The following is a 12,316-nucleotide window of genomic DNA, read 5'->3' as shown; positions in this document are numbered from 1 at the left end:
ATCGGAAGGTTAAACAACGATATCTTTTGAAATTTTGTTGTACTTTACTTTGCTGTAATTTGTTTAAAGAAGAAAATAATAGAATTTTTAATATCAATATAATTTCATTATTTTAACTTTAAATTGAAATCATTCTTTGAATGACGAATAATTTTGAATAAGGCGGTTGGCAATTCTAGAGGAGGCTATGTGGCCATGAAACAGAGGGCAGAGGTGCGTTCTTTTTTTTTACCATAGTTTACTTATATTCATATCATCGAACTAAATGGTCTATTGTTAAGTTACAATTTCTAACTATTTGAAATGGTTCCTAAACTCCCTTTGAAGTGTCAAATAGTCACGATTCGTAACTTTTTCCAACTCACTTCCATGATACGAGTTTAGTGAGTTAATGATCTAAGAAATAAGATGTTTGGTTTTCAAGACAATTCAAACATTTGTATTACTTTTATTAATCAGCGGAAAAATTAAGTTAAAATGGAATTTTGGAAATGATGGGAGAAAATTTTTTTTGAGTAAAAACATGATTTTCGGTTATAATAAAGGAATTGGAATTATTCTAAAAAAAAAAAAATCGTTGACAGTTTATCATTAGGTATCTAACAACAAATCGTTCCTAAATGATTTGTAAAAAGAACACAACAAATTCTAATAATGCCACTTCAACTTCTTTTCACATAGTAACCATAGTTAAGTACTCCCAATAGTTAATTATTCCTAATTTCAAAATTCATTCTTAATTTTACATCACTCACGTACCTATTACTATACTCTTTATCTTCAAAAAGTCATTCAAAGCGATTCATTTTAAATTATCATTTAATATACCCGAACTTTACACGAGAAATGGCTATCCGCAAATGAAATTTTTTCTTTGCATATTATTGCAAAACTTTGCAGAATTTGAAATGGAAAGTGCAAAGTTTTTTTGGTTGGTGCAACGAAATCGAAGAATTCTATGCAAATTGGCAAAACTTTGCACTTTTCAGAAAAGTACTTTGTGCTTTGCAAATTTGTGGTTGGTGCAACAAAATTTGCAAAGAAGGAATTTTTGTTTTACTTTTCAAAAAAATAATTTCCTCTTTGCAAATTGGAGTTTGGTGCAACAGAATTTGCAAAGTTAAAGTGCAAATTTGCAAAATGCAAAGTGCAAAGTGGTTGGTGCAATAGGGCCCTTGCCTAAGAACTAATAGTTGAATTTTTTTAACAAAATCGTAGGAGCCATTTTTGAGAAAATTAAACTTTTAAAAAATTGGTGTTTTTGGTCCAAAAAAATTAATTCTAAAAACCCCTCTGTACAGGATTTAAAAACTGTTACATACCAAGTTTGAAGTAGATCGGCCCATCCGCTTAGGCTGTAGCTTCTTATACATTCTCTATTATCGTTATATAGGTAATGGAAAATTGTTATATCTACATTTTTTTTACGAATGCATAACTTGATATACATAAATATATTGCCTATATCACAAGTAAAAAGGCCTCTTTAAGCGCTATTCATAGGTAACTGAAAACTAAAAGTTCTATATTCGTTTTTATTACAAGCACTTTACAAGTCAAGATCACTGAAAGTTCTTAGGGTTTAATAATTTTGAATTATAAAAAAAATATTTTATAGTCTTCGATCTTAAAGTTGAAAGCTAATTTCATATTCTCATCGCATGTCCAATTTAAAAGCCTATTCATTGGACGTGACACAAACTTTCGTTTAAATACCTTTTTGAGTTTATTTTATACCTATATAGTTGAAGTTTATCTTCTTAATACAACATAAAATATTTACGTCTTAGAAACGTGTTGAATGATCCCAAATGTAACATTTATCTCACCAAAAATACAAAAAAAAAAAAATAAACATTTTTCCAGTTTAATTTTCCGTAACCAACCAACATCCAAATAAAAAAAAAAAAAATAAATAAAACAGCATCTGTCAAATATTAACCCTCGAGAACTTCGTTTGTTATATTCATGTAATTTTCTCCAAACCAGTCTAAAAATTGTTCAAGGAAAAAAAGAAAACAAAAAAATAAGTAACGTATTCATTGGAATTTTATTCTGAGAAATGAAAAAAATATATATATTATGTTCAGGTTCATGCAAAAGTTGTCCCAAGTCTAAGATGTATCTATATAAATTTTCTTCATCTCGAACATAAAACGCAATTAATTTCCATCAAACATTTCTCGCATTTTCATTCACCGGATTGCGTGTGATCATTAATCAAAAAAAAAAAAACACAAACACAAAAGAATAATAACAACAACAACACCATCTAGAGGACGACCAATTCCAAAGAGACGAAAAGGGCTAAACCATGTAAATTTGCAAAAACAACAACGCCAAAAAACAACATCAACACAGGACAACAACATCCTTTTGCGAATGATTTTTTTTTTTTTTTTCTTTTATACGCAAAGAAAGGTGTTCCGAATATACTATGAGAGGAGGAAATTCTTTCGGAAAGTGATGTAATCCCAGTATCTTCATTTAAGTTGATGGAATTTAATCACAACCTAATGTCGCTCCACTAATTGTGTCTTATTTTGAATTTTTTTTTTTTTTTGCTGCTTCTTCTTTTTTCTATGTCTTTTGTGCCTTACTTTATTCTTTGTGTATTCCCCAGAGAGCCTGGGGAGTCCAGAAAATTAATTACTGCACCACCATCCACCACCTAATACTCCTTTCCATGGGTATAAATATTTGATGTATATGTAATGCCTTTCTTATACATACATAACTTATACCAACATCACAAAGGAATAAGAAAGAAGAATTTACTATACAAGGATATATTCCTTGAGACTAGACTTTGTGAATCTCATTTGGGATTAAATTCTGTCCGTTTTTAAGATATTCAATAAGTTATACACAATTTCTCAAGAAGTTGTGTTTGTCGTCTTTCTTTCTTTAGGTATACGAAAAAGGCTTAAAGTTCTTTACTATAAATTGTTTTGTATGAATATTTTGTCATCTCTCGCTCTCTAAGCTTAATGTAATAAATTCAAGTCCCAAAAGCCGTTTGGTAAATTAACTCTTAAATTTTGAATTTCATTTCCTTAGAAGCATTCCAAATATCTTTTATTGATAATTTGAATGGGTTGCCCGATGCTTCTATATTAGTTTTTAGTTTTAAATGAAAATCCTATTACTATATTAAAAAGTGTAATGAGTAATCTGTGATATTTTTTTTTTGTTCAAATGCAGTCGAATGTGTAACATTCTAATGAAGTTTTTAATCAACACTTAAAAACAAAAAGGTATTTTCTTTTAATATCAAAATATGTTTATTTTGTTCTTGTTTTGTAAAATTTTAATTTAACAGATACTTTTTTCAAAAACAAGGCCTCATTTGCGACAGTATAAAAATGTTTTATATTAAACTCGTTACTGTTTTTTTTTTTTTTTGTAAAAAACGTTTTGCACTTTGGCTATACCATAAGTACCGTTAATTTCAGATACCTAAAAGGGTGTTTTTTCCAGGAGGTAGTAAATTCTATAATAGATCCCAAAAACCGTGAAGAATTTTAGTGTATTAACGTTCTATTTGCAACTAGAACAAAAAAAGAGGTTGTCTGTAAAGCCGGTTTACGTTAGATGATTTTACGTGATAACATCGTAAGAAAACAGGTTGTATGCTTTTTAAAATGAGTCAATTGAAGCATTTATTTATTTCAAACAATCATAATTTACAAGAAAAAGCTAAAAAAAAAAATATTTTTTTTTACCGACTTCCAAAAAGGAGGAGGTATTCAATTCGTCTGTATTTTTTTTTTATGTTTGTTACCGCATAACTTTGGACTGAGTGAACCAATTTTGATAATTCTTTTTGTATTGGAAAGCTGGTGGATGCAGTGTGGTCCCATTTCAATTTCGCTTTTAGCCATAGGAACTATTTTAAAAACCATAAAACCCAGTTTTGATTAATGGAAGTCGGTTTTGTTTTTTTTTGCTAAAAATGATTATTATTTTAAAAGCTTACAAAAAAAATTATAGGTACCATTAAAAAGCCAAATATTTCTTCTAAATAATAAAACCATTTTTAAATTTTTACAATGCACAAAAAGTATTAAAATAAATTTATAAAAAACAATCATTTCTTATGAAAAAAGTGAAAAAATCATTTCCATTACCCAAAATTTCATTTTTTTGTTATAACAACCTATAATAAATTTTATACACCTGAAAGCTTATTGCTTAAGCTTAAAATATATACAGTCAATCATGTCTATTAGGCATCTACAAAAAGAGCTAGAATTTTTTGAACTCGATCAAATTTCATTAAAAAAAGCAAAAAAAAACATATAATTTTATGTTCTCACGCTATTGAATCAATTTTTTTTAGACATTTATAAAAAAATTTATATCATGTAAAAGCTTATAATTTTACCTTTCATATGACGTTTCAATCTTATTTCTGCAATGCCTAGAAAAAAAGTTAGAATTTTTTAAAGCCAACCATGTCGAAATTCCAAACTGAGATTACGGTACCTAACACACTGGTGGCTGTTCATGATCAACAGATCTCTACAGGTGTTTTGAGGTATATCTCAAGTTTTTTAATTTAACATTGTGTAGCTTGTAGCGAATGTACAGTTATGTGTGATATACCAAATGAAAGGTAACATCATCAGGATGTTCAATAAAGTTAAATCAAATTTGTATTTGCTTTAGATCAAAAGATAGAACCTGTTGAACTATAAAACTTTATTTTACCGTTATCACAAAATTGTGACTACAAAATTGTTTGAAATTTTTGGACAGATATAGTCCTGTCTATTATCCATTTATCTGTATATTATCTGTTGAAGAAAAAAAGATAAAAATACAAAATGGTTAAAAAAGGTAAAAAACCATGGGACAAAAAAAACTTCTTTTTCCCGTTATTCGGTCAAAAACCATTTTGAAATACCAATTTTTTCACATGTATGCGCACAGTCATAGACTACATGTTCTATAAGCTTGAGATTTTTTGAATGCTACAAAAAATTAAATTAAAAAAATTAAAATAAATTAAAAACTCACCCAAAAATACCCCAAAATAAGTACCTAGGTGTTTTTCAAAAATTCATATTTCGAAACGCAGAGACTTAAAAAAAAATCCGTATTAGACACCCACTTTTTTTTTATTATCTTTCGAATGATGTTTTTCAAATTGTCAAAAAAAAAAAAAAAAAATCACCTATAATCACTACTTTGTCAAAGGTCTACCTCAGGTTTTAGTTTTAGAAAACCATTAATAGCTTGGTCTTGAAATTTTTCAGAATTTTTGCAATACCATTGTCAGTCTTGCAATAAATTTATCTATAGATTAAAAAAAAATTCAACTCTTTACATTGACGCGTTTAGAAAATAGCCAATTTTTTGAAATTTAGTTTTACCCCTATTTACCAATAGGGTAAATAGGGAATTTTTTAAAATCCTTCAAATATATTTAACTTTAGGTTATTATCTTTCAAATAAGCTATAGAAGATTTTTGTATCTCTAATAGTTTATTTTTAATTTTTAATTGAAATTTTTGCCGCACTTCGAAAGTGCTAGATTGGAACGGGAGAAAATGGAGTCACTTTTTTGTGGTGGCTGCTATGGTTCATCGATTTATAAGACGTTACCACGTCAAAAAAAAAAAAAACATTCTTTTAACCATAATATTCTTATAGACACTAAGGATTCTTGCTTACAATCTAAAATGCAACAAAAAAACAAAAATAATAATAAAGCTTTTTAAAAATTCAGAAAAGAGTTTTTTTAAGAAGTTTTAAAGAAGTTAAAAATCACATCTCTCTATGACATTTTTAGGAAAAAAAAATTTCACTACAATTCATTGGTCCGTTTTTAAATACATAATTGATTATTCATTCTTCAAAAATAATTTTTGACGTTTTTTTAATTAAAAACTATTAATTTTGTATTTTTAAATTTATGTGAGTTATTATTTTAAAGTTATTATTATAAATTACGAAACTTATATTTAAGCATTTTTCTAAAATTGTTTTTTTTTTTTCAATTTAATTTCAGGTGAAGTCGAACGCCTTCTAAAGGAGTACAGACAAAATCAGGAATTGGTGCGTCGTATCGGCGGCCATTATTATCAAATCATTTATCCAGTACAGCTGCGGCATCACGAAAAGATGGGCATATCGACGAGAGAAGTTAGCCCACCAAAGGTACGAAACCTTATACGAAAACGTAATATTTATCAAAATTACACAACGGTATGTTCATCCACATCATACACCCAACAAACAAAAAAAAAAAAAAATTCAAATTCACATAAATCATTAAATTGAATTAATTTGAATACCTTTTTGCAAAAAAAAAAAAAGTTTTGTTTTGTTTTGTTATCACAAAAAAGAAAATACCAAAAAACAGTCATTTTGAACAGAGATATACTTTTAAGGGATTGCAAATAGATTATTATTATTTTTTTTTTTCTTTCATTTAAAACAATTCATATAAAAAAACAAATATATCCCTCACCTCATGTTTCATTTTCATACATAATTCTTTTGAAAAACATACAATAATGTATGTCAATCAAAAAAGCTTAAATAAAATAAAATAATGTGTTATCCATTACGAAGATTGAAATTTTGTTAAGTTTTTGTATCCATATAACATAATATGTATAATATACAATATTTAACACGTAGACAATGGGTATCTAAGGATAATCATCATAATAAAAGAAGGTTTCTGTCAATGTACGATATGATGCCTGTCATAATATCAGATTGATAAGTGAATATGGAAAAGGACATGGATATGGATTGGAAATATAGGGATTTTATTTTGTTTTTAGAATTTCAAAAATATACATATTCCTTTCCAATTAAAATTTCTAAAAGTGTAGGTATATTTTTTTGAGTTGGATAAAAATATGTAAGTTAAAGGCGTAGTGTTATTTCAGATTTGATGGACAGACATATTTATTTTTGAAGAATGTTTAAATTCATTTGACTGACAGAATGTCCACCTGATGGAATTTATCTTCAATATGTAATTTTTTGCATACATTTAATAACAAAACAATTACAAAATTTGTCTGTTTCAATTTATTTTAACCAGTTAAATACATACATATAATACATGGTTGTAAAAATGTCATCTCAAAAAAATGCATTTGAAATTTGAAAAAAAAAAAATTTACTGCAAATATAAAAAATTAAAAAAAAAAATTCATTAAATATAAAAATGCTTGCATTAAAAAAAAAATTGTATTATTTTATTTTGCATTGAATTTTTTTTAATGCAAATGTTTTTATCTGCAACAACTTCTTTTTTGAATTGGATTTTTTTTTATTTGTAAATAATATTTTTTTTAGATGATATTTTTACAAACCTGATTGTGTTGTGTTTAAAAATTACTTCTAGAAAAGCTAAAATTAGTTTAAAATAAAATGTTAAACCAAAACCTTAAATACAGCAAGTGGATCGTAGAATTGTAAAAGATAAATGTAGCTAAAATGAATCTTACATAACCTGAAAAACGTATCTTTTAAAATACTAAAAAATAAATTTAAAACAAACTAACTAACTAGCTAACCTAAGTCGTTTCGACGAACATTAATTTTATGTTTTATATTTCAATGTGATAAAGAAATGTATTCCGAAGACGATGTAAGAATATCAAAAAGAACGTTAAAATAAAAAAAAATGTTACTCATACACCACAGTGTCCCATTTAAATAATTAGTTAAAGTTTACGATTCCAGGTGAAATTTTTACATATGGGGTATTAAGATATCAGAGCCTTTCACGCAACTTATACTGCAATTGAAAAAAAAATAGTTATTCAATTTAAAAAAAAAAAAAATAGTTTAATTTTACACACATGTGTAGAGCAATCGAAAAAAATACACCCTTCATCAAAATTTTTTTTATGAAAACTCTTTATTCTTGCTTTCTATCCCAAATTCAATGTTTTTACCAAATTTCATTAGGGTGACCCATCATTTATGTTTTCATTAAAAAAACACCCTTTTAACCATGATACTTTTATAGACACTTTAGATTCTTGTTTCTTATCTTAAAAGTAACATAATTACTAAATTTCAATAGGGTACCACTTACTCTAGTAACACACAATTTTTTAAATAAAAAAAATGTATAGACTTACATTATTCGTAATTCCCATGGTACCAATTATTCGTAATTCGTAAGGGTACCATTTATACCATTGATTTTATCGGACTTATCACAGATTTTTCCCTATTTCCAAAAAAAAAACACCCTTTAACCTAAAATATTTGTATAGACTGTTCGGGTTCTTGGTTTCTGTTATAAATGAAACATTTTTACCAAATTTCATTGGTGTAACAATTTGTTCCTAGTTTTTGTGGTACTAATTCCGAATTTCATCATTTCTTAAAAAAAAAAAAACGCCCTTTCACTCAAGATAATTTTGTGCACTTTATAGATTCTTAATTCTTATACTAACCAAAACATTTACACCAAGTTTTAAAAATTAATAAAATTTAAGTCAGCTGTTATGATACCTTCCTCACACACAACTTAACCCATCAAAAAAACACTCTTCCACAAAAAATAATTTTAAGATTTTTATGCCCTTGTCTCTGCTTTATCTAAAACCTTTATCCCGAATTTCATCAGTGTAGCATGTTTTTCACATGGATTTTGGTTATATTTTAGCTGTTGAGGTCAAAAAACAAGCGACCTTGTTTTTAATCGGTAATAACTTTTCTTAGAGCAATCGTATTGACTTTATTTTTATATCATTAGATTCAGCATCAAAAAATACCTTGAAAACATGTGTCATATGATGATATTCGACAAACAATTTTTTTCAGTATATTTTTGACCTTCACCCCCTCCCTCTTGTCCGCGAAAAAACACCCTTCCACCGAACTTTTTTGTACAGACTTTTTTTGCCCTTGGTTCTTATCCCAAAAGCAAACTTTTTGCCAAGTTTCATGTGTGTAATTTTTTTTTTAAATGCCTATTTTACCTGTACTATGTGGAAAATTAATAACATAAATCAGTCTCTTGGGGTAATGATACATAATAAAACTTGAAAAATTGAAGTTTAATAAAACAAATCACTGCAGAATTACATGCACACAGAGAAAATAATGGCAATGATAACTTCACTTTTAATATGTTCAATAATATTATAGTTGAATGTACCAAAAATTTGTTGAAATATACCTTTTTTACAAAAGAGGAAAATTTCAATTTTTAAATAGGTACATATTTATCTAAAGTTCAACTTTTTTTGACCATTACTAAATTTTTTTGTTAAAAAATATAAGTATTTCTGTGTTGTAAAAAAAAGTGTTTTAAAAGAATTAAGTGATTTTTCTTAGAAAAAAAAAATTTTGGGATACTACCGATAATTTGAAATATTTAGTTTGACGAATCATATTCAGTATTTGAAAATAATTTAAAAAGCATGAAACTGTTTTTTTTTTTTTTTAAGATTAATAATAATTACAAGGTAACTTAGAAAATTGCCGTAAAAATGTGTATAACTAAATAACTCAAGTAGGTACTATAGCACAAAAAAGGAAAGTTTATTTAAATTCGACAAAAAACCTTAAACTCGCAAGAAATAGTTTCGATTTTGGTTAACAAGTTTAATCACACATAATTTAATGTTTGATTCAAGATTCTAACACACACGAAAAAATATTGGATAACTTATCAATCTCAAGTTAATATAAAATGATGCAACTTTCTTCCTATTTTTTTTTTCTTTTTTTTTTTTTTGTTCACATAAAGACCAAGCAAATAACTTTTATTTATTTATTTTATCAAAACCAATCTCTCGATGACAGGTGACAAGACGTCACTTAAAGCAATTGTACAGCAAAACATATTACTGATGTGTGCTGTGCGATGACCGGTGACACATTCACCCTAAACACAAAATTCCATTGACATGATTGCCAACCATGTTGAAATCAGTGTAAAAATTTTGTGTTATTTAAATATGTTCATTGCACAAATTATTATAAAAAGAAAAAAATAAAATAATATAAAAAAGTAAATATAAAAAAAGTAAAAATAAAAAAAAGAATGAAAATTAAATGCATCAGCAAGACTCGGGATATCGGAATTGTTTAACTCTCCAAAAAGCATACCTGGCAACATTAAACCGCTGATACCAACTACTATTTGATAGAATTTGGTCAAAGCAAACACGTCTACAAAATCAAGCTAACACACATAACATTTTCCTTATTTTTGGGACCATATCATGTGCATGAAAATACTCGATTCGATAAATCAGGATTAAACTTTCCGCAAGGGTTCAATCAAGATGCGACTATAGTCGAAAAGGACTTTGAGGTTTTTCCTCTTCTAAACACAAAACAAACACACACAAAAAAAAAGTGTATTTCAGTTTTTCGAAGGGAAACTGTGACTGATTAATCAAATCGAATTCGTTTGTAATCAATCTTTTTAATGCCACGATTTCGAGAATTTATAGAGATTTATTGGCATTGTCCTTTTTATGAAATAGACATTCTTTTTCCATTTGTTCATTATAATACGAGTATATATAAAATAGAACTTTCTTTTGTCCTTTTTTTTACACAATTAAACAGACATACACACATAAGAGTGTATATTGTCTTTTCTCTGATGTTCCACTCGCTTATTGCTGTTTTCTTGTTTCGAAGAAAATACAAAAAATAAAATAGAACAAGGATTTTTGTTTAACAGTGAGTTAATTAAGTTTATTTGTTTCAAATGACAATTTATTAGAATTTATATTTGTTTTGAAATTATTTTAAATTCATTTATTTATGGATATTATGGAAGAGCTGTAAATGGGTTTTTTATCATAATACTGATTTACTTATTTATTGCAACAACTTCAGTGATTTATATTTTTGAATTATTAAAATTACTTTTAATAACCGAAGGAGAATACAAAATTAAATTTAAAGTTCTTCAAAATAATTTTTCAATAAAGCGTCTTTGATAATATTAAATATCGAAAGGACAAGGAGAAATAATTTGTAAATCCTTTTCTGCTAACTTTTCGGTAAAAATGAATTTTAAAATTTCCTACCTTACTGATTGCTGGATGCTATACTAATATTTTCTGGATTGCAACTGATTTGAAACTTTTATGCAATCGATTTATAAGCAAGTGACAATGTATTTTGAGCTTTTGCCAGGCACAATTTTAAAACTTTGATCTTATATAAGGTCTGTTTGGTCTACTATATGGTCCATAAGATCTATTTTTTTTTTTTTTTTCAAAAATAATGTACAAAACTACACAGTTTCATAGTGCCTAACCAAAAAGGTATTGGGTTAAAAATCTTATAAAAAGTAGAAATATTTGTGTTTAAGGTAGTACCCAAACAGAGTTGTAATTTAAATTGGTTGACTTTTATACTTACTCCATTGCAACCGAATTGAAATCGATTTTCCACTGTTTCACAATTGATTTTAATCCTATTTAAAGTCCATTTGGAGCAAATTTCGAATGAGTCTTCAGTTCATTTGAAATATTAATATTTATTTGCATTCGAAATGTTTTTTTTTCATTCGGAAGCAGATATTTTCGGATCAAAGTCCTGAAACAAGTTTTGGTTAACAGATATGAAATCACAGTGAATAGACCTATGCATTTAGGTAAAAAAATTACAAATTTATTTTTTTAAGATTTTCGAAAATTATCCAAGGGGTACGTACCCCTTGTCTAAAAATTCGAAATTTTCAAAAATTTTCTCAAAATCTATCGAATGGGGCATCAAAAGAAAGGACTCTTTAGACTCTATTCATAACTGAAAACCAAAAGTCTGTAGGAGTTCGGGTTTCTGAATTATTTGCAATAGAAATATTTTTTTTTTCATTCGGAAGCAGATATTTTCGGATCAAAGTCCCGAAACAAGTTTTGGTTAACAGATATGAAATCACAGTGAATAGGCCTTTGCATTCAGCTAAGAAAATTACAAATTTATTTTTTTAAGATTTTCGAAAATTATCCAAGTGGTACCCCTTGTCTAAAAATTCGAAATTTTCAAAAATTTTCTCAAAATCTATCGAATGGGGCATCAAAAGAAAGGACTCTTTAGACTCTATTCATAACTGACAACCAAAAATCTGTAGGAGTTCGGGTATTTTTTTTCATTCGGAAGCAAATATTTTCGGATCAAAGTGAACAGGCATTCAGCTAAAAAAATTACAATTTTTTTTTTTTTTTTAATTTTCGGGGTTTTTTTTTTCATTCGGAAGCAGATATTTTCGGATCAAAGTCCGGAAACAAGTTTTGGTTAACAGATATGAAATCACAGTGAATAGGCCTATGCATTCAGGTAAAAAAATTACAAATTTATT

General features: G+C 27.2%; 1 protein-coding gene across 16 annotated transcripts in view; it reads left to right on the top strand.

Annotated features, from left to right (window-relative positions):
• The window catches only part of LOC129909882 (disintegrin and metalloproteinase domain-containing protein 9), a 480,905-nt gene that overhangs the window by 188,068 nt on the left and 280,521 nt on the right, over positions 1–12,316 (top strand). For 12 of the 16 annotated variants that reach the window (XR_008771453.1, XM_055987020.1, XM_055987012.1 and 9 more), the window contains one exon: positions 6,017–6,213. Coding sequence is in view for 15 of the 16 variants with exons in the window: in XM_055987020.1 (XP_055842995.1) it covers positions 6,017–6,213 (197 nt within the window). In the remaining variant the exon portion in view is untranslated. The remainder of the gene's footprint in view (positions 1–6,016; positions 6,214–12,316) is intronic. The other 4 variants (XM_055987014.1, XM_055987015.1, XM_055987013.1 and 1 more) reach the window with 1 other exon arrangement.

Source organism: Episyrphus balteatus, chromosome 2 (genome assembly GCF_945859705.1).
Source record: "Episyrphus balteatus chromosome 2, idEpiBalt1.1, whole genome shotgun sequence".
In the NCBI taxonomy this organism is placed as follows: domain Eukaryota; kingdom Metazoa; phylum Arthropoda; class Insecta; order Diptera; family Syrphidae; genus Episyrphus; species Episyrphus balteatus.
The sequence above is the reverse complement of the archived record's forward strand: the minus strand, read 5'-3'. Positions and strand labels throughout refer to the sequence as shown.